The sequence below is a fragment of the Pristiophorus japonicus genome, chromosome 14 (assembly GCF_044704955.1).
Source record: "Pristiophorus japonicus isolate sPriJap1 chromosome 14, sPriJap1.hap1, whole genome shotgun sequence".
Taxonomy (NCBI): Eukaryota; Metazoa; Chordata; class Chondrichthyes; family Pristiophoridae; genus Pristiophorus; species Pristiophorus japonicus.
Window position 1 is genome coordinate 167846180 of NC_091990.1, and position 27881 is coordinate 167874060.

At 47.9% G+C, this 27881-nt stretch overlaps 1 protein-coding gene across 1 annotated transcript in view; it reads right to left on the minus strand.

Annotated features, from left to right (window-relative positions):
• Positions 1 to 751: 751 nt before the first annotated feature.
• The window catches only part of LOC139280221 (acyl-CoA (8-3)-desaturase-like), a 70120-nt gene continuing 42990 nt past the window's right edge, over positions 752 to 27881 (minus strand). The window contains exons 8-12 of the mRNA XM_070899834.1: positions 22123 to 22220; positions 19134 to 19230; positions 12850 to 12929; positions 9244 to 9369; positions 752 to 2558 (exon numbers count right to left, since the gene is read on the minus strand). Of these exons, the coding sequence (XP_070755935.1) occupies positions 2507 to 2558; positions 9244 to 9369; positions 12850 to 12929; positions 19134 to 19230; positions 22123 to 22220 (453 nt within the window). The 3' untranslated portion in view covers positions 752 to 2506. The remainder of the gene's footprint in view (positions 2559 to 9243; positions 9370 to 12849; positions 12930 to 19133; positions 19231 to 22122; positions 22221 to 27881) is intronic.

Genomic DNA, 27881 nt, shown 5'->3' on the forward strand with positions numbered 1-27881 from the left:
AATAACATAACCTTTCTTGTACTAACACTACATATGGTATTATATAGATTTACCAAAAATTTCTACTGTTTTCACCAACAAAAGTAAACTAACAGATGGAATTCAGCAGGTAAGAAAATTGGCTTTGAAAGGGTTAACCAGCAGGGTTGAAATTAAGAGTCACCCATCACAATGTCACATGTACTGCTGCACTTAACCAACCACTGCACCAGGTGACCAGAGGTGAGCCTGGCCATAGCCAGCGGGCACAAAGTATATGGCAGCCAATGATTACTCTGATTTCCTTATGGCAAAAGCAACTCACAATCCCCTCCACCCCCCCCTCTCAATCCTGCCCCTGTTCCCAGCTGAAATTGGTAAATTTATCTAGGGATAGCACAGGTCTAAGTTTGGTGTGATGCAAATTGAGTGGTTACCGGGTGGTGCGTGACCACCTATTTCCTGGCCACCCATTGGGTGGTGGGTGATCACCCGTTTCCTGGCCACCCATTGGGTGGTGGGTGACCACCCGTTTCCTGGCCACCCATTGGGTGGGGGGTGACCACCCGTTTCCTGGCCACCCATTGGGTGGTGGGTGACCACCCGTTTCGTGGCCATCCATTGGGTGGTGGGTGACCACCCGTTTCCTGGCTACCCATTGGGTGGTGAGTGATCACCTGCTGGGTGACCACCCTATCAATTTTCAATGGAAGAGTTTGGTTTTTGCAGCAGTCACCAGTAATTTGAACAATCGAAAAATCAACAGTAAATGTTCAGCTTCAACAGACTGCTCTTTATTGCCAAGAGAACACCTTTTCGCACGCACATACACAAGCAGGCCTGTTCTTGAATACACCTGTCCGGAAGGTGACCAGCCCATTCAAAGGCTCCCAGATTGATGCAGTTAGTAGCCCGAGCAGTAGCTGGACACGTCCTCTGCTCACTGGGCTCCTCCAGACCCCGGCCACTAACTCATCCGGGCACATGTCACAAGTCAATAAGGACACGGTTAATGAAGGGGGTTTCATGCAAGAGTTTTTTTTCCAACAATGTTGAAATTAGTACCGATTAGTAGAGCAATTGGATAGTAGGACAACTTCACTTGTTTCATGACCTCCCCATCGAGTTGGGCTGGTAGATTTGACTGGACTCATTTCATGTTAAATGTTGCTCAAACTGCATTTAAATACATCGGCCTAGGAATTTGATCGCCTGGCCGATGCAAGCTGAGCACAGGGAATGATCCCTGCATCGGAATGGGTTAGCCAGAGGCCCACTTAATATAATAGTATGGAGGGGGGGGGGGGACACCCCTTATTTAAGAGCCTGCAAAAACACACAATCTTATTTAAACACAGCAATTGAAAGCAGGGCAGTTAATGTTACTCATTTCTCAAAATTACTGGGTGCCCCCTCGCCCTCCCAAACTAGACTGGCTGGTCCATCCTAAAGTGTTTCACAAGCAAACTGTAGAATGGTTACCCTGAGCCACCTTAAATTGGATTTCCCCGCGCTCTCGATGACCAGCACATGTTCTACAGCAGTAACACCCCCACTTCATTGTCACACCCACCTTGAAACACTGATAAGCTTGCATATAAATAGTTAATGCAGCTACTGATTATTATAATACCACTCACTGGTCACAACTAACCATTGGTCACACAGCCAGAAATTACTCCTGTGCCCAAAAAATACTGTTGTGATATTAGTGGATAGAAGCGTAACATTTTCTTCTGATGTCCCTCGGTCTACTTTTAGTGGTGGTGTTAACCGATTTAAAATAAACAGGATAATGCTTCCACTAAAATAGAGAAATTAAGTGCCTGTCTGGTATCACCACCAGCTGTAATTGTTGGGCTATAAACTTTAAAATAGAAGTGGGCGCTGCAATGGGTTTAAATACTTTGCTGCACCTCTGGGACTTTGGTTCCAATCCACAGAAAACGGATGGGATGACCGGGCCCTCTGGCTGCTGGCTGGAAGGGTCTTGCTTCAAATGTGTTTGGTCAGCTTCAATCCAGTTCACAGAGGACGGGGACCAACAATACAACACTGCCAATTGGAGTGGTGGGACTGTGGGGAATAGGAACTTGCAATACTGGTGCAGTAGGGAGCACTTGTCTGAAACTGGGGATGAGGCACGTGGTTGGGCTGGAGAAAAGGGAGCTTTACTGCGCGGCTAACTGTGCTAACTGACCTGACAGTGCTTGGCAGTGACACTGGGTGACTGGAATGGAAAATAGCACTCGCATTGCTTGGTCAGCACAAAACAAGTTCCCAAATTGTATTGTCTGTTTCGGACTGGATCATACGTAGCTTCTTACTGGCTTTAGTTTAGTTTCTTTAACCCTAATTGTATCCCATTGGAATTAACAATGCGATGAATTAACGATCGGGCATTTCTTCTCGTGGCACTTGGCACAATGGCTACAAAATGGCAGCAGCTCCTTCAGGAACCTTCACTGTTTCCTATCTGCGAGGCGGCAGCAGTTTGAGTGCGTGGTTAGTTGCTCGGTGTAACCAATCACTTGTGTAAGTATGCATCCAACCAGAGCTCCCCAGACTCTTTCAAGGAGCTGGAAGAGAACACAAACAGCATATAAATCTCCCCAGCATCTCCCCTCCATTGGCTAACTATCACCACTATTGCCAAGAGCACACTCTTCTGCTCATTTCCTGTGTTCATTTCTTTACTCAGAGTGGTCAGAATGTGGAACGCGCTACCACATGCAGTAGTTGAGGTGTAAGAGATACCTATTTTTCTTGGGACAAGGCACAGGAAGAAGCCACAAATAAACTGTTTTACCGTAAAACAAGCTTTTAAAGTAAAAACCTTTGGACCACCTGGGAGGGGAACCGACGCCAGCCTGAGGCAAGTGGTGACTCATCACCCATTAAAAGCAATCTCTGTGGTCAAGGACAAAACTTGGTTATGCATACAGACAAAGACATTGATACCCCAGAGACTTCAAGTCAGCAAGAAAGCCAGGACTACGAAGGTCTCCTAATCTGAGGAAGGACATGCTTGCTATTGAGGGAGTGCAGCGAAGGTTCACCAAACTGATTCCCGGGATGGCAGGACTGACATATGAAGAAAGACTGGATCGACTAAGGCTTATATTCACTGGAATTTAGAAGAATGAGAGGGGATCTCATAGAAACATATAAAATTCCGACGGGATTGGACAGGTTAGATACAGAAAGAATGTTCCCGATGTTGGGGAAGTCCAGAACCAGGGGTCACAGTCTAAGGATAAGGGGTAAGCCATTTAGGACCGAGATGAGGAGAAACTTCTTCACTCAGAGAATTGTGAACCTGTGGAATTCCCTACCACAGAAAGTTGTTGAGGCCAGTTCGTTAGATATATTCAAAAGGGAGTTAGATATGGCCCTTACAGCTAAAGGGATCAAGGGGTATGGAGAGAAAGCAGGAATGGGGTACTGAAGTTGCATGATCAGCCATGATCATATTGAATGGTGGTGCAGGCTCGAAGGGCCGAATGGCCTACTCCTGCATCTATTTTCTATGTTTCTATGAAATCCATATTTTTGGATAACAGGGCATTAAGGATAAGAAGTTATCTTTTGCATTGCCGACTCCGTGTGCAAATTAGTAGCCATTCAAACTCATCACCACAGCCAGTTAAACAAATCACCGCATCGATCCAGACACATTAATCCAACCCCGGTCCAACGGGAAACTTATTCATAATATTGATATAAATATACGGACACAGAAACACAAGCTCGTACAGAAACGAGGAAGGAACAGAAGCGGGGAGGAAGAACGAAGGAAGAGGGACAAACAGAGAGACAGAAGGACAGGAATGGGAACAGCTGCAGAGAATGGACAGAAGAAGAACCAACAGGTCACAGAATCAACGACTCCGAACCTACAAAAACTACAGCCAGGAATGGTGATTGTATGTCTTCAGTCAATTTCTCTCAGAAGTCTACTCCTGTAGTTTTTTGTCGTTTTTTGTTGTGTAATAAAACGGACACTGGGTTAAGCCTAAATTTTGTGCCATGTATTGTCCTTTCCCACTATAAGTTCCCAGGTCTAAGAATCAGGGTAGAGAGAAAAACAAACACCTTACAGAGGCGAGTAGTGGAGATGCATTTAAGGGGAAGCTAGAATAATGGGAAAGGAATCGAGGGATATATCGATAGAGTTAGATGAAGTAAAAAGAGTGGGCGGAGGCTCATGTGGTGTATAAACATTTGCACTGAATGGCCTGTTTCCGTGCTATAAAATCTATCTAATCACCAGAAAAGGCCACAGCACTCGGTGGTGTAACAGATTTTTGAACTATAGGGGAGTCGAGGGTTATGGGAAGCGGGCAGGGAAGTGGAGCTGAGTCCATGGTCAGATCAGCCATGATCTTATTGAATGGTGGAGCAGGCTCGAGGGGCCGTATGACTTACTCCTGCTCCTATTTCTTATGTTCTTACTGGGAAGTGAGCCAACCCCAAGCTTCAGCAGCTTGTCATTGGTTTGAGATCAGCTTACAAGCCTGCACACACTGTCAGGAATAGTCCCGAGAACATGCAGAACTGATGGACTGCATCCCAGAGTACTTAAGGAGGTGGCCTTGGAAATAGTGGATGCATTGACAGTCATTTTCCAACATTCCATTGACTCTGGATCAGTTCCTATGGAGTGGAGGGTAGCCAATGTAACCCCACTTTTTAAAAAAGGAGGGAAAGAGAAAACAGGCAATTATAGACCGGTCAGCCTGACATCGGTAGTGGGTAAAATGATGGAATCAATTATTAAGGATGTCATAGCAGTGCATTTGGAAAGAGGTAATATGATAGGTCTAAGTCAGCATGGATTTGTGAAAGGGAAATCATGCTTGACAAATCTTCTGGAATTTTTTGAGGATGTTTCCAGTAGAGTGGACAAGAGAGAACCAGTTGATGTGGTATATCTGGACTTTCAGAAGGCTTTCGACAAGGTCCCACACAAGAGATTAATGTGCAAAGTTAAAGCACATGGGATTGGGGGTAGTGTGCTGACATGGATTGAGAACTGGTTGTCAGACAGGAAGCAAAGAGTAGGAGTAAATGGGGACTTTTCAGAATGGCAGGCAGTGACTAGTGGGGTACCGCAAGGTTCTGTGCTGGGGCCCCAGCTGTTTACACTGTACATTAATGATTTAGACGAGGGGATTAAATGTAATATCTCCAAATTTGCGGATGACACTAAGTTGGGTGGCAGTGTGAGCTGCGAGGAGGATGCTGTGAGGCTGCAGAGCGACTTGGATAGGTTAGGTGAGTGGGCAAATGCATGGCAGATGAAGTATAATGTGGATAAATGTGAGGTTATCCACTTTGGTGGTAAAAACAGAGAGACAGACTATTATCTGAATGGTGACAGATTAGGAAAAGGGGAGGTGCAAAGAGACCTGGGTGTCATGGTACATCAGTCATTGAAGGTTGGCATGCAGGTACAGCAGGCGGTTAAGAAAGCAAATGGCATGTTGGCCTTCATAGCGAGGGGATTTGAGTACAGGGGCAGGGAGGTGTTGCTACAATTGTACAGGGCCTTGGTGAGGCCACACCTGGAGTATTGTGTACAGTTTTGGTCTCTTAACTTGAGGAAGGACATTCTTGCTATTGAGGGAGTGCAGCGAAGGTTCACCAGACTGATTCCTGGGATGGCGGGACTGACCTATCAAGAAAGACTGGATCAACTGGGCTTGTATTCACTGGAGTTCAGAAGAATGAGAGGGGACCTCATAGAAACGTTTAAAATTCTGACGGGGTTAGACAGGTTAGATGCAGGAAGAATGTTCCCAATGTTGGGGAAGTCCAGAACCAGGGGACACAGTCTAAGGATAAGGGGGAAGCCATTTAGGACCGAGATGAGGAGGAATTTCTTCACCCAGAGAGTGGTGAACCTGTGGAATTCTCTACCACAGAAAGTTGTTGAGGCCAATTCACTAAATATATTCAAAAAGGAGTTGGATGAAGTCCTTATACTAGGGGAATCAAGGGGTATGGTGAGAAAGCAGGAATGGGGTACTGAAGTTGCATGTTCAGCCATGAACTCATTGAATGGTGGTGCAGGCTAGAAGGGCCGAATGGCCTACTCCTGCACCTATTTTCTATGTTTCTATGTAACATGGCAGAGGAAGCTGAGGGAAAGAGGCCTGGAATTTTTTAATTTTTTTCAAATTTCTCCCCTTCTGCCTCTCTCCTGTCATGAAGGTGCTGACACTTTCTGGGATATAGTTCAACTCAGCCTGGGCACCTCCTGTACTTTGGCCAAGTGACCCTTTTTCATACGAGAGCTCAGACTGTGAACAGCGGACTCCACACATGGATTTTTCACCAAAAGTCACTGGATAGTGATTTGGAGTGGGAACACCTCCCTTGTCCAAGGAGATGGGAGTCTGACTGAGAAATACCACCAACAATGTCTCCACAAGATCCTGCAAATCTCCTGGGAGGACAGATGCACCAATGTTAGTGTCCTCGACCAGGCCAACATCCCCAGCATTGAAGCACTGACCACACTCAATCAGCTCCGCTGGGCAGGCCACATTGTCTGCATGCCTGACACAAGACTCCCAAAGCAAGCACTCTACTTGGAACTCCTTCACGGCAAACGAGCCAAAAGTGAGCAGAGGAAACGTTACAAGGACACCCTCAAAGCCTCCCTGGTAAAGTACAACATCCCAACCGACACCTGGGAGTCCCTGGCCAAAGACCGCCCTCAGTGGAGGAAGTGCATCCGGGAGGGTGCTGAGCACCTCGAGTCTCGTCGCCGAGAGCATGCAGAAATCAAACGCAGGCAGAAGGAGCGTGCGGCAAACCTGTCCCACCCTCCCCTTCCCTCAACGACTATCTGTCCCACCTGTGACAGGGACTGTGGTTCTCATATTGGACTGCTCAACCACCTAAAGACTCATTTTTAGAATGGAAGCAAGTCTTCCTCGATTCCGAGGGCCTGCCTATAATGATGATGATGAGATTTGCTGACTTCAGACAAACGCCATTGCTAAAGCAGTTTCTGAGAAGTCGAGTTGCCTCAGTGATACCAACACTTTTTTTCTCACGAACTGTCAAGGCCATGGACAGGATCAAATCTTCACCGAGACAAACATGCTGCCTTGCCCACAACAAATATGGACGGCCCCAGTTTCTGTTACTTTGCTGGTACACTGCAGCAACACATGCATACTTCAGCACGTTACTTTAACGATCCCTATCTTTTACATGCGATAAGGATTTGCATCCAACCTCCCAATATCTCAGAGCAGGAAAAAGTTACTGAAATAAAACACAAAATGGTGGAAATGCTCAGCAGGTCAGGCAGCATGCTCTGTGTCGAGAGAAACAGAGTGAATGTTTTGAGTTGTTGAACCTTCCGTCAGTACAGATGCTGCCCAACTAGAGAATTTCCACCATTTTCTGTTTTTATTTCAGATTTCCAGCTCCCGCAGTATTTTGGTTTTGTAAACAGTTACTGAAGCAGCTGCCTGAGTGACGTCAGGCTGAATACACACCTTTCTGCACTAGCTTCTCGTCCAACAGATAATTCCTCTCTGTCGCAACCTTTCCCGTTTCTACCACAACTATCCCATTCTGAGCAAGGACATTCTTGCTATTGAGGGAGTGCAGCGAAGGTTCACCAGACTGATTCCCGGGATGGCAGGACTGACATAAGAGGAGAGACTGGATCGACTAGGCCTGTATTCACTGGAGTTTAGAAGGATGAGAGGGGATCTCATAGAAACACAAAATTCTGACGGGACTGGACAGGTTAGATGCAGGGAGAATGTTCCCAATGTTGGGGAAGTCCAGAACCAGGGATCACAGTCTAAGGATAAGGAGTAAGCCATTTAGGACTGAGATGAGGAGAAACTTCTTCACTCAGAGAGTTGTAGATGCCAGTTCGTTAGATATATTCAAAAGGGAGTGACATATGGCCCTTACGGCTAAAGGTATCAGGGGGTATGGAGAGAAAGCAGGAAAGGGGTACTGAGGTGAATGATCAGCCATGATCTTATTGAATGGTGGTGCAGGCGCGAAGGGCCGCATGGTCTACTCCTGCACCTATGTTTCTATTCACTCTTCCTCTTCACTGTGTCGGAACCAAGGCTCACGGCACAGTCCCTACACTATCTCCTTTACTGCAGGCCCCCAGAACTGTAGAACTCCTGAGCTCTCTCATCCCTGGTCCCAAGCTCTCTCATCCCTGGTCCCAAGCTCCCTCACCCCTGGTCCCAACCTCCCTCCGTCCTCACCTCCCTCGCCCCTGGTCCCAACCTCCCTCCGTCCTCACCTCACTCGCTCCTGGTCCCAACCTCTCTCTGTCCTCAACTCCTTCGTCCCTGGTCCCAACCTCCCTGTGTCCTCACCTCCCTCGCCCCTGGTCCCAACCTCCCTGTGTCCTCACCTCCCTCGCCCCTGGCCCCAACCTCCCCCACCCCTGGCCCCAACCTCCCTCGCCCCTGGCCCCAACCTCCCTCTGTCCTCACCTCCCTTGCCCCTGGTCCCAACCTCCCTCGCCCCTGGTCCCAACCTCCCTCGCCTTCAGCCCTCACCTCACTCGGCCCTCACCACCCTCGGCCCTCGTCTTTCTCGGTCCCCAGCACTGACCTCCCTCGGCCCTCACCTCCCTTGGCCCTCAGTCCTCGATCTTGAGCCTCCCCTCGATCCTGACCTCCCTCAGCACTCATCTCCTTCAGCTCCCTTGGCCCTCACCTCCCTCGGTCCTGACCTCCCTCGGCCCTCAACACTGACCTCCCTCGGCTCTCAGCCCTCGATCCTGACCCTTCCCTCGGTCCTCACTTCCTCCCACACACTGCAGGTATGTAAACCGCAATCTTATCATCTAATCACTATCTGATTTACCTTATCTTCGCTTCTACCCTTCCCAGCCCCGCTGATGTCCTGCACGATTGGACTGGGCCCTCTGGTTTTGTCACTAGAAGCACAGTGCCGTTTGTGGAGTGTTTCAATAATCTGACTAGCGGGGTTAGTGAGGCACGTGTTGCTTCAGAGCTTCTGTCACTGCGCCGTCTCCAAAGACAGTAAAACAAGAGTTTTTATGATTAAGTAACACAAGAGAAGGGCTTACATTTTATGATTGTAGAAGGAAAGAAATCCTGAGGTAAGTGAGGGACAGTTTTGAGATCCTGTGAAGCAATGAGTTAGAGACGGTGCAATGAATCGTGACTTCAGTGCAGCGAGGAAGCAGCGTGTGCAGGGAAGGGTATGTGCAGCTTTAAATTGTTGATCTCTACTTACTGCACTATGTCTGCAAAGGCGGTGAATAAAGTCTTGGACTGGTACTCCAGGCCATGTTTGGCACACAGTGACCGTACCAGTGATGCCACCTTGTGGTAGTTGTGTCGTGGCATTGTGGGAAACAGGCTGTAAAACACAGAGTGCAATCAGATATGGAACAGAAATTAAATACTGTTTTGTTAAAATCCAACCTTAGAGGGGGTGCCAAACGGGCAGTAGTAAATTGGCTGCCCATTATACACCCCGCTCGATTGTACCTTCCACTGAAGTCACTGCCTGTCTTTCCTTCCCTCCCCACCAACACCTGGGAGTCCCTGGCCAAAGACCACCCTAAGTGGAGGAAGTGCATCCAGGAGGGCGCTGAGCACCTCGAGTCTCGTCACCGAGAGCATGCAGAAATCAAGCGCAGGCAGCGGAAAGAACGTCCGGCAAACCAGTCCCACCCTCCCTTTTCCTCAACGACTATCTGTCCCACCTGTGACAGGGACTGTGGTTCTCGTATTGGACTGTTCAGCCACCTAAGGACTCATTTTAAGAGTGGAAGCAAGTCTTCCTCGATTCCGAGGGACTGCCTATGATGATGATGATGATGTACTTTCCACTGAAGTCACCGCCTGTCCTTCCTACCCTCCCTGATCACTCCAATCGCATCACTGACATTTATTTTATTTTGCTTTCCTGTTGGTCACTAGCTTCAGTGCCATTTTATGATTGGTTTGTACAAAGACTTAGGTTTAATACTACGACACATTAAGAATTGCCTAACATCGAACCAAAGTACATGCAGTCAGTGCCTTTAAAGGCATTCTACACCAAGCCGTCACTGTACAAACACTTCCACCCACTGAGCTCACAGTTGATTTCTTAAAGTAACAGCTATTACAAGTCAACAGGATGCACACATCAGCTTTCGCTCCATACAGGAGGGCACACTGTAGCAAGGGCCCCTTCCCCAATCATGTCTAGCCAATGGGCAACCAATGAGTTAGATAGGGGGCACATCCTAAGCAAGGGCCCCTTCCTCAATAACGTCTAGCCAATGGGCAACACAGTGGATTAGATATTGGCTTTCCTCCCCTGGGATCTGGTTCAAGTCCAGCCCAGACTGGTGAGATGAAAGGGTCCTTTGTCCACTGGCTGCAGCTGTCTTGTGTGAAAGCAGTATCAATTCACTTTTGTGAGCATGGACCAAGAGCACAATCTCACTCATGCGAAGCTTATTGAAGGAAATGAAAAAAAAAAATCACACTTCTGCCATGGTGGGTAGTTTCGGAGTTTGGGGATAGGACAGTGTTGGGGAGCACAGAGGGCAAAGACTTCGTATTAACCTCGGCTTTAGCTGATCAGAATGCACTTGAAGCTGACCACGGTTGCCTGAATCAACAGCCTGCCCCTTTGTTGAGCACAAAAGCTGTGCTGCTCCTCACCATTTTGCCATCCCCAATAGGAGGCAGATTGGAGTAACAGACAACCTGTGGGCTGCAACGATTCAGCCCATAATGACTCCAAGCACTAATGAGCTCAAATCACATGCAGTGACAGGGCGAAGACCCGTCCCCAGCAACAACACCGGAACACTGCGGTCTGGAGGAGTCCGTGTTCCACGTGTACGTTCAGTGTGCGAGGTTGCAGCCCCTCTTCCAATATTTGAAGGGGCTGCTGCTCAAATTCTGGTTGCACTTCAGTCCCACGCTCCTGATCTTTGGGCACCCTGTGCGGAGGGGAGCGGGCAGGTCGGAAGGCCTCCTGGTGGGACTGCTCCTGGGCCTGGCCATGGGAGCCATCAGCCGGTCCAGGCAGCGGGCGGTCGAGGGGGTCGTTCAGCCCAACTGCCTGCCTCTCTTCCGCGGGTACATCCGAGCCAGGGTGTCCCTGGAGATGGAGCACACGGTGTCTACTGGTACGCTCGCGGCCTTCCGCGAGAGGAGGGCACCAGAGGGACTGGAGTGCATCATCAGCCCAAGCAACCAAGTTTTGATTTGAATTAAGTTTACTGCCAAAAGTTAATTTGTTTATTGTGTTGGGTTTAGTGCCCCCCCTCCAACCCTTTAATCAGGGGGCACTCGTATAATTTGTGTTTTTGGGTGCCTCAAAAAAAAAAAGCACTGGAACAAGAGGAAAATGAGCAATGTGATGGCACCAGCAATCGGAATGGAGCATGGCCGTCTCGGAATTTCATCATCGTCACTGAGAATAATACAGGTTACGGACAGGGAAAGTCGCTTTAACCTGGAGATCCTAATTGTGTTTATTCATAGAATTATAGAACTCTACGGTAAAGAAGGAGGCCATTTGACCCATCATGTCCCCGCCGGCCGACAAAGAGCTATCCAGCCTAATCCCACTTTCCAGCTCTTGGTCCGTAGCCCTGCAGGTTACGGCACTTCAAATGCACGTCCAAATATGTTTTAAATGTGGTGAGGGTTTCTGCCTCTACCACCCTTTCAGGCAGTGAGTTCCAGACCCCCACCACCCTCTGGGTGAAGAAATTTCCCCTCATATCCCCGCTAATCTTTCTAACAATTACTTTAAATCACTGCCCCCTGGTTGTTGACCCCTCTGCCAAGGGAAACAGGTCCTTCCTATCCACTATCTAGGCCCCTCATAATTTTATACACCTCAATAAGGTCTCCCCTCAGCATCCTCCGTTCCAAAAGTAAACAACCCCAGCCTATCCAATCTTTCCTCATTAGCTAAAATTCTCCAGTCCAGGCAACATCCTCGTAAATCTCCTCTGTACCCTCTCTAGTGTAATCACATCTTTCCTGTAATGTGGTGACCAGAACTGCATGCAGTACTCTAGCTGCGACCTAACTAGTGTTGCATACAGTTCAAGCATAACCTCCTTGCTCTTGTATTCTATGCCTTGGCTAATAAAGGCAAGTATCCCATATGCCTTCTTAACCACCTTATCTACCTGTCCTGCTACCTTCAGGGATCTGTGGACCTGCACTCCAATGTACCCTCTGATCCTCTACACTTCTCAGTGTCCTATCATTTATTGTGTATTCCCTTGCCTTGTTAGCCCTCCCCAAATACATTACCTCACACTTCTCCAGATTGAATTCCATTTGCCACTGTTCTGTCCACCTGACCAGTTCATTGATATCTTCCTGCAGTCCACAGCTTTCTTCTTCATTGTCAACCACACGGCCAATTTTTGTATCATCTGCAAACTTCTCAATCATGCCTCCTACATTAAAGTCTAAATCATTGATATACACCACAAAAAGCAAGGGACCCGGTACTGAGCCCTGTGGAACTCCCTAGAAATAGCCTTCCTGTCACAAAAACACCCATCAACTATTACCCTTTGCTTCCGGCCACTGAGCCAATTTTAAATCCAATTTGCCAGTCTCCCTTGGATCCCATGGTCACTTGTATGTATAATCTCCAGAATCTACCACCCACATTCACGGAATTAACTGTACTTCACCAGGAGCTTCATAGCCACATGCAAATAAAGCTTACCCCTCAATCTGAGCCATAAACTCGCAGAACCAACCAGATCCCACTCTCAGTAGGACACAGGATGCACACGACCCCGCCGTGTGCCCTCCCTACAAAGCACCCAGCTGAAGGGTTCTGCTCGAGGCTGATACTCACTGATGCTCAATCTGGAAGTTGAGATGACCCGTGAACCAGTCGTTGAAGAAGGACTGATGAACGTTACAAGTAGCATGCAACTGCAAGAGAAAACACAAGGGTTATTGGCCCATTATAGAAACATAGAAAATAGGTGCAGGAGTAGGCCATTCAATGAGTTCATGGCTGAACATGCAACTTCAGTACCCCATTCCTGCTTTCTCGCCATACCCCTTGATCCCCCTAGTAGTATGGACTACATCCAACTCCTTTTTGAATATATTTAGTGAATTGGCCTCAACAACTTTCTGTGGTAGAGAATTCCACAGGTTCACCACTCTCTGGGTGAAGAAGTTTCTCCTCATCTCGGTCCTAAATGGCTTATCCTTTATCTTTAGATTGTGACCCCTGGTTCTGGACTTCCCCAACATTGGGAACATTCTTCCTGCATCTAACCTGTCTAAACCCGTCAGAATTTTAAATGTTTCTATGAGGTCCCCTCTCATTCTTCTGAACTCCAGTGAATACAAGCCCAGTTGATCCAGTCTTTCTTGATAAGTCAGTCCCGCCATCCCGGGAATCAGTCTGGTGAACCTTCGCTGCACTCCCTCAATAGCAAGAATGTCCTTCCTCAAGTTAGGAGACCAAAACTGTACACAATACTCCAGGTGTGGCCTCACCAAGGCCCTGTACAACTGTAGTAACACCTCCCTGCCCCTGTACTCAAATCCCCTCGCTATGAAGGCCAACATGCCATTTGCTTTCTTAACCGCCTGCTGTACCTGCATGCCAACCTTCAATGACTTTATGGTTACAAATACCATAATCTCTGGGACACAGACCCTAAATATACCAAACTCTCGTCTGCTGCTCATATGATGGAGAGTCACTGCAGCCATTACACTGGTGCCCCTACTCGGGAGCCTCTTATCAACAAGAGCAGACATTGACGACGCGATCCAACACCGCCTCCAGTGCGTCAGCGCAGCCTTTGGCCAACTGAGGAAAAGAGTGTTCAAAGACCAACCCTCAAATCTGCCACCAAGCTCATGGTCTACAGGGACCCACTCTGCCGTACGGCTCAGAGACATGGACCATGTACAGTAGACACCTCAAATCGCTGGAGAGATGCCACCAACGATGTCTCCGCAAGATCGTACAAATTCCCTGGGAGGACAGACGCACCAACGTTAGCGTCCTCAACCAGGCCAACATCGAAGCACTGACCACACTTGATCAGCTCTGCTGGGCAGGCCACATTGTCCGCATGCCAGACACGAGACTCCCAAAGCAAGCGCTCTACTCGGAACTCCTACACGGCAAACGAGTCAAAGTTGGGCAGAGGAAATGTTACAAGGACACCCTCAAAGCCTCCCTGATAAAATGCAACATCCCCACTGACACCTGGGAGTCCCTGGCCAAAGACCGCCCTAAGTGGAGGAAGTGCATCCGGGAGGGCGCTGAGCACCTTGAGTCTCGTCGCCGAGAGCATGCAGAAACCAAGCGCAGGCAGTGGAGAGTGTGCAGCAAACCAGTCCCACCCTCCCTTTCCCTCAACGACTGTCTGTCCCACCTGTGACAGGGACTGTGGTTCCCGTATTGGACTGTTCAGCCACCTAAGGACTCATTTTAAGAGTGGAAGCAAGTCTTCCTCGATTCCGAGGGACTGCTTATGATGATGGTGGTGGTGGGGGTGAAAAAAACGACAAAAGAGCTATTTCTCAGGGTCAGGCCAGTTACCTCTGGGGATAGCATTTGAAACTAGCCCAGGCTAATGGAATGAAAGTCTCCTGTCTGCCAGGTGCAAGAATCCAGTGTGAAATAAATTTGGGACAGTCTCAATCCAGTTTCTAGTGCGTATGACCACAGCACAAAGCTGTCGCGAATTAACAATCTCGCAGAGAGGCCTCAGGATGTTGAAAATGGAAAATGTCACACTGGTGCAGTAAGGGGCACTCTTCTAAGGTTGGACTGAGCCAGTTTTTGGGGCAAAGTCGAGGGGCTTTACTCTGCATCTAACCGTGCCGTGCCTGACCTGGGAGTGCTTGATGCTCACATTGGGTGCCTGAAATAAAAGGTGTTCATTCCCCAATGGTAATACCCTGCCCATGAGGCGGCGGGGCAGGGCCGGGAATGAACAAAATATATTTCAAAACAGGAGAGATCCACTATTTGGATCCCTTTGAATTAAGTCCCAAACAACTGCACCTTTAACATTCAGAATTTTTGAAATCTTTGGTTTGTTTTTAATACAGGTTGAACCTCTTTTATCCAGGACTCCCTCGTCTGGCATCATCCCTCGTCCGGCACCATTCCCAGCCACCGGGTGGCGCATGCACTGAACTCTGACCCACACCACCCCCCAGGTTTCCCATTCCCTTTTTAGGCACAACAGTGATACCTTTCCTTTATGAATTAATTTAATCATTCACCGAAATAGAAAATCAACACACTTACTAGAAAGAAAGCGATCAGCTGTCACAGAAGCCCCCTCAGGGCCCGCTCGATCCGCCGACACTTCGGGGCCCGTTGGGGCCGCTGATCTCCTCCCCCTCCCCCCGATCTCGGGCGACCTCACCCCCCTCCTCCTCCTCCTCCTCCTCGGGCCGATGACCTCCCCTCATCTGGAAAAATCCCTCATCCGGCACAGGCCAGGTCCCATGGATATTGGATAAGGGAAGTTCCCTGTACTTCAATTTAAACAATCAGAGTGAAGGAGGTTGAAGGAGTTGTTGAATTAACATTTACCCAGCTCCATTGCCCGGCAGGATGCAGTATCAGAGAGCTCAGTGGGCACTGCTGACCAGCTCTGTGCTAACCCACAGCTCCACTGCCCATTCACTGAGCGAGATAGGCCACCAGTCCTCACTTCAGCTGCTTGGTTAGTTCAGTCAGTGGGGGATTAGTCCTCCATCACAGCTCACAACAAAAATATAATGGACCACACCTTCGATATATTGGGCAGTAAGACCCATTTTACTTCCAATGATCATAATTACAGGCACAGCAACCCACATCACACCATCGCTCATGCAATCCTCTCACCGACGCTTCATGCAAACAACAGGAATGGTAGCGAGATCACAATGCACACAATCACCCAGTGTTGAGGATGACACTGTATCATTGATAAGGCGCTAACTGTTCAAATCAGCCACGTTCGGTTTTATTTTGATCCTCTAATGTGGGCCAATCACCAGTTGCCCTGAGGTAATGGCGGTGGGGACGGTGGGTGGGGACTGTGGGTGGGGACGGTGGGCTTTCTGTTGCTGTGGCACTGATGCTCCCACAATCGGGTTAAGCTTTTTCTTTTTTTAGAGGCTTGCTGGGCATCTTCATAGGGCAGAATGAACCACACACACCGTGTGGGACTGGAGTCACGTGGGGGCCAGGCTGGGTCGAGCTGGCAGGTTCTATGAAAAGCCAGCAGCTTTTATGGACATGTGTCTGGCGACAGCCCACAAATAAGCAAATTAAACTCCGCTTCACAAATTACCACGTTGGGATTTGAAGTCACGTCGTCTGGTTGTGAGTCTAGTTCTGTAACCATTACACGTGCTCTCTCTGTTTCCACCGCCTCATCATTCAATTAAATCAGGAAGGCCAATGAAATCTTGGCCTTTATTGCAACGAGGATGGAGTATAAAAGCAGGGAAGTCCTGCTACAGTTATACAGGGTATTGGTGAGGCCACACCTGGAATACTGCGTGCAGTTTTGGTTTCCATATTTACGAAAGGATATACTTGCTTTGGAGGCAGTTCAGAGAAGGTTCACTAGGTTGATTCCGGGGATGAGGGGGTTGACTTATGAGGAAAGGTTGAGTAGGTTGGGCCTCTACTCATTGGAATTCAGAAGAATGAGAGGTGATTTTATCGAAACTTATAAGATTATGAGGGGGCTTGACAAAGTGGATGCAGAGAGGATGTTTCTACTAATAGGGGAGACTAGAACTAGAGGGCATAATCTTAGAATAAGGGGCCGCCCATTTAAAACAGAGATGAGGAGAAATTTCTTCTCTCAGAGGGTTGTAAATCTGTGGAATTCGCTGCCTCAGAGAGCTGTGGAAGCTGGGACATTGAATAAATTTAAGACAGAAATAGACAGTTTCTTAAATGATAAGGGGATAAGGGGTTTGTTGAGGCAGCGAATTCCACAGATTTAGAACCCTCTGAGAAAAGAAATTCCTCCTCATCTCAATTTTAAATGGGCGGCCCCTTATTCTAAGATTATGCCCCCTCGTTCTAGTCTCCCCATCAGTGGCTAATAGTTCTACTTGGTTACAAATATTAACCTGTGTGTATGTATTTATTTTAAGTTAGTTGTATCCTGTTTTAGCAGAGGGACTGGTACAGTACTTGAGAGCAGTTACTCATACGTTCAAAAGACCAAAGTACAACAAATGTTACGCATCTTCTGTAGAAACAGTACATGACCTTCACCCAATTTTCTTCTCTTGTTCCGTCGAAGCCCCAAATATCCCACCTGCACACTCCGCGTCCTCCCTGCAGGATTGGGTCTACCCCTGTCCAACATTCGGCTCACATCCTGCCTTTCCGCTGCAACAGCCCAGCCCTCAAAGCCCAGGCTAATCAGCCCAATTGGTTGTCTTTCTTTTACCCGTTTGACTGTTGTGCCCTGGAGGTTTGGACAAGGCCGATCTTAGGGCTGTTGTCTGACTGGTGGATAAATCCGACATCAGAACACCAAGATCTGCAACTTCAGATGTATGAAAGTCAACGGGATTGTGGATTTAACTGCCCGGAGCCTTCACAGTACACATCGATGTGGCCTATGAAGACCGAAGCTCAGACACACAGCCCTCGTATCATCATCATAGGCAGTCCCTCAGAGTCGATGAAGACTTGCTTCCACTCTTAACATAAGTTCTTAGGTGGCTGAACAGTCCAAAATGAGAACCACAGACTCTGTCACAGGTGGGACAGATAGTCGTTGAGGGAAAGGGTGGGTGGGACTGGTTTGCCGCACGCTCCTTCCGCTGCCTGCGCTTGATTTCTGCACGCTCTCTGCAATGAGACTCGAGGTGCTCAGCGCCTTCCCGGATGCACTTCCTCCACTTAGGGCAGTCTTTGGCCAGGGACACCCAGGTGTCGGTGGGGATGTTGCACTTTATCAGGGAGACTTTGAGGGTGTCTTTGTAACATTTTCTCTGCCCACCTTTGGATCGTTTGCCGTGAAGGAGTTCCAAGTAGAGCGCTTGTTTTGGGAGTCTCGTGTCTGGCATGCGGACAATGTGGCCTGCCCAGCGGAGCTGATCAAGTGTGGTCATTGATCATCAACATAGCCCCAAAGCAGAAGCAGTGCCGCAAAAACGTCAATGCCGGGGCACTTAAGGACCCAGCTAAGAGAGCCCTATACAGTCAGCCCCTCACAGCTAACCTGGTGTGCCTTGATGACCCCGAGACACAGAATACCCACAGCGCTTGGTCTGCCCTCCAGGCCTCCATAACCAGTGCCTGCGAAGAGATGCTCGGTCACTCAACCAGGAAACACCAGCCCTCGTGTGTGATCTCCGACACTAGCTCATTCAGTCCTAAGACCCTGTGGAACCCTTCAGCTTTCTCATCCTTTCCTTTCTCCCACAGTCTTTGGGCTAGACTTTCCCTAAAGCCTCTCAACGCCCGATTGCCCCCGGAGAAGAACCGCTAATATTCGGCGAGAATTTCCATTTTTATGATTAAAGTTAGTACGTTTAGAATAACTCCACAAGACTGAGTACTGTGAGCTAAAACTGATGTGACCTTAGTCTCTTTAATACAACTCCAGAGTGCCAAAGCAGCATGGCAGACAACCTTTTATACTCCTTTGCACGAGATGTACAGGTGACCCTTGGGCCTCCAACAATTGCGCCCTCTGGTGGCAGGTCTTACACAGTTATAATGTTCATACACAACAAAAGTAATTAAAACTAATCGCCCGGAGAGAAAATGGGCATTGCACACTCATTGTTGGCGGTCGTACTCAGCGTTGCACGTGGGCGGTTTGGTCTCGGCGGGCAACTTCAGATGTGGGCGATAACGTTGAAAAACTTACGCGGAAACTTGCGCCAGGCGCAAAACCAGCTGTACCTCCGAGAAAATCGCCCACAGTGATGCCAAAAGTCTGGCCCTTCATGTTTTTAAAACCCAAATGAGATTTTTGATTTAGCTCATGATCTGTTTTACACTTTGGGGTGTCTGGCACTATGGACGTTTACACAGCATGCAATGCAATGTACATGAAAAGGTTTCCCAAAGGACAGGTGCACCCCACTTCGGCCAGTGACCAGGGACATTTCGCCTCTCACCTGCATGGTCAGCCAGTCCTCCTTCTGATCATGGTCAATCATCATGGGAATGTGGTTCATCTGGGTCACCCACACAAACCAATTGCTTTCTATAAACCTGCAGACAGGAACCGTGGAATTAATCGTCTGACGTGTGAAATGTGTTCCAACAAAGTATTTTAAAACTTTAATTTAGCAGAAATAAACCAAAAACACATTGCCCCACTGCTATGGGATCCTCCCAGTGATGCTCTTACTCAGCTCGAAATCATTCAGAGGCATTTGCTCAATGAAAGCTTGAGGAACAACACCTCATCTTTCAATTAGGCACGCAACATCGGGTTCAACAATTTCAGATCATAACCTCTGCTCCCATTCTTACAGACATCGGGTGCTGATGATGATTCTGCCATTGCCATTTACATAGAAACATAGAAAATAGGAGCAGTAGTAGGCCATTTGGCCTTTCGAGTCTGCACCGCCATTCAATATGATCATAGCTGATCCTCTATCTCAACACCATATTCCCGCTTTTCCCCCTTGATGCCTTTTGTTTCTAGAAATCTATCTCCCTCCCTCTTAAATGTATTCAGTGACTTGGCCTTCACAGCCTTCTGTGGTAGAGAATTCCACAGGTTCACCACCCTCTGAAGAAATTTCACATCTCGGTCCTAAATGTCCTACCCCGTATCCTGACACTGTGACCCCTTGTTCTAGACTTCCCAGCCCAGGGGAAACATTCTCCCCACATCCAGTCTATCCAACCCCGTCAGAATTTTACACCTCCTGCAGACCCAGCTTTTGAGTCTTTTCTTGTCCCATTATGGCCCCCTTTTGCACCATCATCCATTTTGTCATTTTTTTGGCTTTCTTGTCTTTCACCCTATCACAGATATTCCCATTTGTTCTGTCCTTCATAGAATCTATCATTTGGGATGTGACAGGGCACATAGAAAATCCTAATATGACTGGGCAGAGTCAACATGGATTTATGAAAGGGAAGCCATGTTTGACAAATCTATTAGAATTTTTTGAGGTTGTAACTAGCAGGGTAGATAAGGGGGAACCAGTGGATGTGGTGTATTTGGATTTTCAGAAAAGTTATTACACAAAATTAGGGCTCATAGGATTGGGATAATATATTAGCATGGATTGAGGATTGGTTAACGGACAGAAAACAGAGAATAGGAATAAATGGGTCATTTTCAGGCTGGCAGTCTGTAACTAGTGGGGTACCGCAAGGATTAGTGCTTGGGCTCCAACTATTTACAATCTATATAAATGACTTGGATGGGGGGGACCGTGTGTAATGCATTCAACTTTGTTGACAATGCAAAACTAGGTGGGGATGGAAGTTGTGAGGAGAATGCAAAGAGGCTTTAAAAGGATACAGACAGTGAGTGGGCAAGAACATGGCAGATGGAATATAATGTGGAGAAATGTGATGTTATCTACTTTGGTAGGAAAAATAGAAAAGCAGAGTATTTTTTAAAATGATGAGAGATTGGGAAATGTTGGTGTTCAGAGGGACCTGGGTGTCCTTGTACATGAATCACTAAAAGTTAACATGCAGGTACAGCAAGCAATTAAGAAAGCAAATGGTATGTTGGCCTTTATTACAAGAGGATTTGAGTAAAAGAGTAAAGATGTCTTACTGCAATTATATCGAGCCCTGGTGAGACCACACCTGGAGTATTGTGCACAGTTTTGGTCTCCTTACCTAAGGAAGGATATACTTGCCATAGAGGGAGTGCAACGAAGGTTCACCAGACTGATTCCTGGGATGGGGGGATTGTCCTATGAGGAGAGATTGAGCAGACTAGGCCTATATTCTCTGGAGTTTAGAAGAATGAGAGGTGATGTCATTGAAACATACAAAATTCTTACAGGGCTTGACAGGGTAGATGCAGGGAGGATGTTTCCCCCGGGCTGGGGAGTCTAGAACCAGGGGTCACAGTCTCAGAATAAGGGGTCGGCCATTTAGGGCTGAGATGAGGAGAAATTTATTTACTCAAAGGGTGGTGAATCTTTGGAATTCTCTATCCCAGAGAGCTGTGGATGCTGAGTCATTGAGTATATTCAGGATAGAGATCGATAGGGTGCGATGGCCGGCGGGCAGTCCTGGCTAGCTTGTCCGGAGATTGCCACTGGCAGTGCCCGACCTGCCCGCTGGGAGCTAGTGACTCCGGCTCCTTATTAAACAGGAGGAGAGTGAACGAGAAAGGGCAGAGAAACAGTCAGCGAGACAGAAATAAATAGATGTAGTGTGCCTGGAACAGCATTGAATAGACAAAGGCACAAAGCGATGCGAGAGCCTCAGTGGGCGGAGGAAGTGTTGAATAAAGGCTACTTCGAAACGACTGTATTTAGCATAAAGAATAAAGGTTGGATTCTCAGTGGCAGAGCACAGCAGTTGTTCGAACATTACATCAGCTGAAGTGATCACGATAAACACTGTCATGTAGACAGTCTAATTGTAAGAATAAATTGTTCGTTTATATTCGACACAGTGTATGTGGGCAGATAGAGGGGGAGAAAAATAAGCAAGACAGAAATAAATAGAGGTAGTGAATGGGAAATTAAAATACGGAGAGAGAAAAGAGAGCAGGAGAGAGGCATGTAGGGCAAACAGTGTAAAAATAAGAACATAAGAAATAGGAGCAGGAGTAGGCCTCTCAAGCCTGCTCCGCCATTTAATAAGATCGTGGTTGATCCGATCATGAACTCGGCCCCACTTCCCCACCCGCTCCCTATAACCCCTTATCCCCTTATCATTTAAGAAACAGGGCTATTGGAGAAAGGCCTCAACATTCCTTGAGTCTTCAAACATATGAATTCAAGGAGAGCAAAAACAGACCCCCACACCCGCGGTCTGGCCCACACAGCCACAGCTATGACAGGCATTTGTTAATGCATGGTTAACGTCCTCCAGGTTCACAACAGCAATGATTGCAAGTGTTGTAGCAAGCAATCAAATCATGTGGTTAGTAATATGACGTGGCAGGCCCACCTCACGAGGAAGAACATAGTCAGTAATCCTTGGATTCCAAGCAGTGGTATGTAAGTCAGGCTGATGCGGATGTAGAAAGACACCATCCACGCCAAGTCCTGTGAAGAGCAAGAAACAAATCACTTTTTGCAAAGGAGCCATTATTTTTTCTTTCCAGTTTCACTACTCCTCTCCTGAAGGTATTTACTGGTCATATGAACATAAGAAATAGGAGCAGGAGTAGGCCATACAGCCCCTCGAGCCTGCTCCGCCATTCAATATGATCTTGGCTGATCTGATCATGGACTCAGCTCCACTTCCCCGCCCGCTCCCCATAACCCCTTATTCTCTTATCAGTTAAGAAACTGTCTTTCTCGGTCTTAAATATATTCAATGTCCCAGCTTCCACAGCTCTCTGAGGCAGCGAATTCCACAGATCCACAACCCTCTGAGAAAATAAATTACTCCTCATCTCAGTTTTAAATGGGTGGCCCCTTATTCTGAGATTATGCCCCCTAGTTCTAGGGCTCAGGTCTCCAGGCAGCGGCTGCCCTCTGCCCCCTCACCAGAGTTCCCCGTTCTTCACCCACGGGCCAAGACCATGGCTGTTGCAGCGTTGGGGGAGAGGAATGGGAGTGGAATTCTATCCTCACCAATCCTGTACTCAAACCAGAAGTTACAGGACCACATGAACCCCAGCTGGCTCGCACTGAATACCAACAGTCTACTCTTTCCACAGGTGAGGAGGAAGTCACAACTCGAAGGTTGAACTGTGAGAAGACCCAGCAGTACAGTCACAGATTCTGTTCTTCCAAATGTGGGTAATGTCTGGAAGTAGCAGAGCAGGTCTCCAGTCGTCCTGGGTAACCCTTGCCACTGGACCAAGACCTCGCTCTGTCAAGTCCGTGTGGTGGCTGGTGTGCAACGGTCACCACACGTTAAAAAAATCCACGCACAGGCATCTTCCACCCAATTCAACCGGAGTTCAGGACTGGAACATCGGGTCCTCTATTGAAACATCTGCGAACCCATGTGGAAGCAAGTCATCCTCGTTCGAGGGACTGCCTATGATGATGAGTATCTGGAGAGAGCGTTGTGAGTTGCACAACGCCAGGGGGAAGTACCAGTGTGACGGACCACTGGTTACAGGTCTGTCACTGCTGGTGGGAACACTCTGAATAAAGAGTATCACATGAGATAGAGTGGGCACAACATTGTGATGTATGGCTCAATAAGATTATTCTTATATATTGTATTCATACCGATATTTTATATAGGTTCACTGACAATAGTGAGAGTTAAGAACATAAGAAATAGGAGCAGGAGTAGGCCATAGGGCCCATCGAGCCTGCTCCGTCATTCAATACGATCATGGCTGATCCGATCATTAAGATGGATGACATCTGATGACTCTTTCTGTGGTTGAGGTTATTCACGATGCCGGTGACTGGGTGTGGAGCGTTGGAGCGTTGGAGCAGTCACGTGTCAGGAGCCAACCCTACTGTCCATGATAGGCATTGTGTGTATAAAATGAACAACTATGAACTCAGTGCAGTCTGAATGTGGACAAATCAGGGAACCCCCCCCGAGTAGGACAGTTGGTAGAGATACCACGGACAATGCAGCCATGAATCATCATTGTGACAAGTGTACGCGCACAGGGAGAATCTGAAAGCAGAGAAAAAATACACAGACCCTTCCTCTCCATTACTAATGAACAAGGACGATTTTTCCAACTCTACGGCGAAGGGTTTGGGCAATGGACGCACAGAAGCACGATTCACTGCATGCAGCAATTAGTGACACAATCCCAGGGGGTATAATGAGGCCTCGCTGTAGGCGTGTGTGAATCACATTTAATCCTATAATGAGTAAAGTGCCATCCCACGCCAAATCGTGTGACTTTGGAATTGGCTTCACCCACAGTGCACACCCTGGCCCCAAGTTTCCACATGATATGCTCCTGATTTTTTTTTTTAAAAAAAGGAGCAACTGGTGTAGAACAGAGTATCTTAGAAATCGGAATTCTCCACATTTAGTTTGCTCCAGTTCTAGTCAGTTAGAACAGTTACACTTTGGAACAGAATTTTTTTTTTCAAAAGGGGGCGTGTCCATCCACTTACGCCTGATTTCAAAGTTTCGTGAGTGAAAACTTACTCCAAACTAACTTAGAATGGAGTAAGTGAAGATTTTTGTACGCTCGAAAAAACCTTGTCTACACTTTAGAAAATCAGGCATAGGTTACAAATTAGGCCTAGGGAATGGTGGGGGGGGGGGGGGGGGAGGGGGGGGGGAAGGAAGGGAAGTCATTAAATTCTACAATCAATCCTTAGTTATACTTATACAAATATTATAAAAATAAATCCAACCTGAATAAAAATTTATAAGCAAAGAAAAGATTAAATAAACCATGTTCCTACCTGTGTGAAAGTGCTTCAGGCAGGCCTTTCATGTTGGAGACAGGCAGCGGTGTGGCGTCAGTGTCTCGACGGCGACGGCAGCAAGCTTCGAGCTGAGCTGCAGTGCTTGAGGCAGGCCTTCATTCTCTTCCTGGCTGGCCGCGAAGAAGCAGCACCGGACGGACCCGAGGCCATTCGGCCATGAGATATCAGCGGCGTCAGTGGCTGGCCGGCAGCCGAAGAATCAGCGGACCGATGTGAGGCCATTCGGCCATGAGATATCAGCGGCGTCAGTGGCTGGCCAGCAGCCGAAGATACAGCAGCAGCCTTCGAGCTGTGAGGGGGACTGAGGCCATTTGGACAGGGAGAGGCAGCCACATCGACAGTTTTATATTTAAATTTGCAGAATGGGTGCTGCATTGTCAACACCACGTATTATTGCAAAGTTGATTTGGCACTCTTAGTTCTCCAAACACACAGTCCTTAATTTACATGCACCAATGCAGCACCGGTTCTGCAGGTTTAGCAGTGAAAAGCTGAACTCACTTGATTTCAGCAGGTGATTTATTCAGCAGTGCTGCTAAAAGCTGTCCCTCACACACAGAAATATCAAAAAAAATTAAATTACAAGCCTTTGCAGGGGTCCAAGAAACAAATCTTCACTTTTTCTGCAGTATCTTTAAAAAATGGCCGAATGCCAATGTTTGTGTGAGACTGCGCGTGCGCGCAGGCTCCAACGCGCACGCGCAGGGTTGCCGGCACCACGAAGGCTAATTTAAATTGTAACCGCCCCCTGCTGCTTAGAAAATCGGCGCGAGTGTTAGGCTCCGCCCCCTGCTGCGAAGAGCGCGCCGCGCCAAGCAGACATCGAATATCGGATTTTTTTTTTAGGCGCAGTTTTCGACGCGAAAAACAGGCGCCCAGCTCGGAGGTGCACCGTTTTCGCCGCGGCACGAAACTTGGGGCCCCTGTCTCTGGTGAGTGGCGACACCCGAACTGGCCTGCTCAAGTTGGCTTCTCAAAGGGCGGTCACAATTCGCGCTTCTGGTAAAAGGTTTCTTTTGCATTTGTAATTGAATTTGCTCCAGGTATTGAATTCGGTTGTCCTGGGCCGTTTACCATTTTTGCACTTTTCTTTTCCTGCCAAAGTTTTCTTCAGCATTCTTCACTGCTGCTGCCATTTAAGTAGCATCAAACAGGGGAGTGGGGACGGGGGATGCACTTGGGAACCAGACTGGGCTATACGGTTTAGATGAAGAAGATGGGATAATGAGGAGGGATAATCAATGCAGGTGCAACGACACAGGAGGCGGTTTTCCTGCCAGATGTTTCGCGTCTTTATAGATGTACGCTTCTTTACAGACCCCTCCACGTGTATCTGGACCTGTTAGAGGACGTGCCCTTAGTGCCAAGTTGTACCACATAAAAATCAGGATGGCCAATGGTATCTTGGCCTTTATTGCAAAGGGGATGGAGTATAAAAGCAGGGAAGTCTTGCTACAGCTATATAAGGTATTGGTGAGGCCACACCTGGAATACTGCGTGCAGTTTTGGTTTCCATATTTAAGGAAGGATATAATTGCTTTGGAGGCAGTTCAGAGAAGGTTCACCAGGTTGATTCCGGGGATGAGGGGGTTGACATGAGGAAAGGTTGAGGAGGTTGGGCCTCTACTCATTGGAGTTCAGAAGAATGAGAGGTGATTTTATCGAAAGGTATAAGATTATGAGGGGGCTTGACAAGGTGGATGCAGAGAGGATGTTTCCACTGCTAGGGGAGACTAGAACTAGGGGGCATAATCTTAGAATAAGGGGCCGCCCATTTAAAACTGAGATGAGGAAGAATTTCTTCTCTGAGGGTTGTAAATCTGTGGAATTCTCTGCCTCAGAGAGCTGTGAAAGCTGGAACATTGAATAAATTTAAGACAGCGATAGACAGTTTCTTAACTGATAAGGGAATAATGGGTTATGGGGAGCGGGCAGGTAAGTGGACCTGGGTCCATGATCGGATCAGCCATGATCTTATTGAATGACAGAGCAGGCTCGAGGGGCCATATGGCCTACTCCTGCTCCTATTTCTTATGTTCTAAATGTGAGCAAAATTGAGTAGCAAAGTTATTTGTCCCTTGTTCTTGATAAGAGCAAACTATGGGGGACTGGAGTGATTTGCACTGACTCAGTGACCACCCTCCATGCAACTGGGGCAGTTGGCCTGCATCCCCAAATAGGGGCACCAACTTTGCTGTACCTCCTGCAGAAGGACCTCCAACTCCACGGCAAAGAGAGTGGCATTACCCGCACGTGCCATTGCTATCAATGAGTCCAGTTTACTGCCACAACCTCCCCTTTGATAGTGAGCTGCAGCCCTCAATGAGCTACCCACTCACTGGATTATTCACTCCCAGCCAAGTGTGGTACAGCCCAAACGCTCGAGGAAAGCTTTCCCTGAGCCAATAGACACCTCAAATTTGGCACATCTAAACCGAGCATGCAAGTGAACCTGTGTTATACCTTCCCCATCATCTCCGGCATTACTGAATATAGCAGTTATACCTCACTGGGCACTAATGAATTTAGCAGTAAATAATCCCCTGGCATTACTGAACATCCAGTTATACCGGCCTGAGTGATTACTGACTTGAGCAGTTTTAGCCCCAATCATTGCAGAATATACCAGCATTACCCAATATAACAGTTACACTCGTACATTATTAAATATACCAGTTGTACCCCTATACCCCAGGCATTTCTTAGTGACTTCAGCAGTAGTCACTGGATAACAAATCAGGAGCAGGAACCCTGGCTGATGTTCCCCTCTTTAACCCAGTAATGCTGAGGGAACTGTCGCTCTCAAAGCGCTCTTCAAGTGAGATCACCTAGGTTAGCACAGGGCCGGGATGGAACCTGGCATCTTCTGGTCCGCTTGGCTCAGTACACATCTGGCAACGGGGCCGAAATTTAGACCCGGCAGAAAGTTGCCGCAAGAACAAATTTTTTCAAGTGTTTTTACCACCGCCTTGGAAGAGGTTGACCCTGGATCGATATTCGGGTCTCTTCCCTCAACGACTGTCTGTCCCACCTGTGACAGGGACTGTGGCTCTCATATTGGACTGTTCAGCCACCGAAGGACTCATTCTAAGAGCGGAAGCAAGTCTTCCTCGATTCCGAGGGACTGCCCATGATGATTCAGGTCTTTGTCTCTTTTTCCCCAAGCAGACCAGGAGTCGGTCATAATGGGGGCGGGAGCACGGGAGGGGAAGTGGTGAGGGAAGGAAGTGGGGGAGGGATGGAGTCTCCGCTGCAGTCATCAGCGACGGAGTGGTGCTGCCGTCAGTGCGCGCGTGCGTCGCCACGCCTCTCCCCTCATTTAAAAGGGGAGAGAAT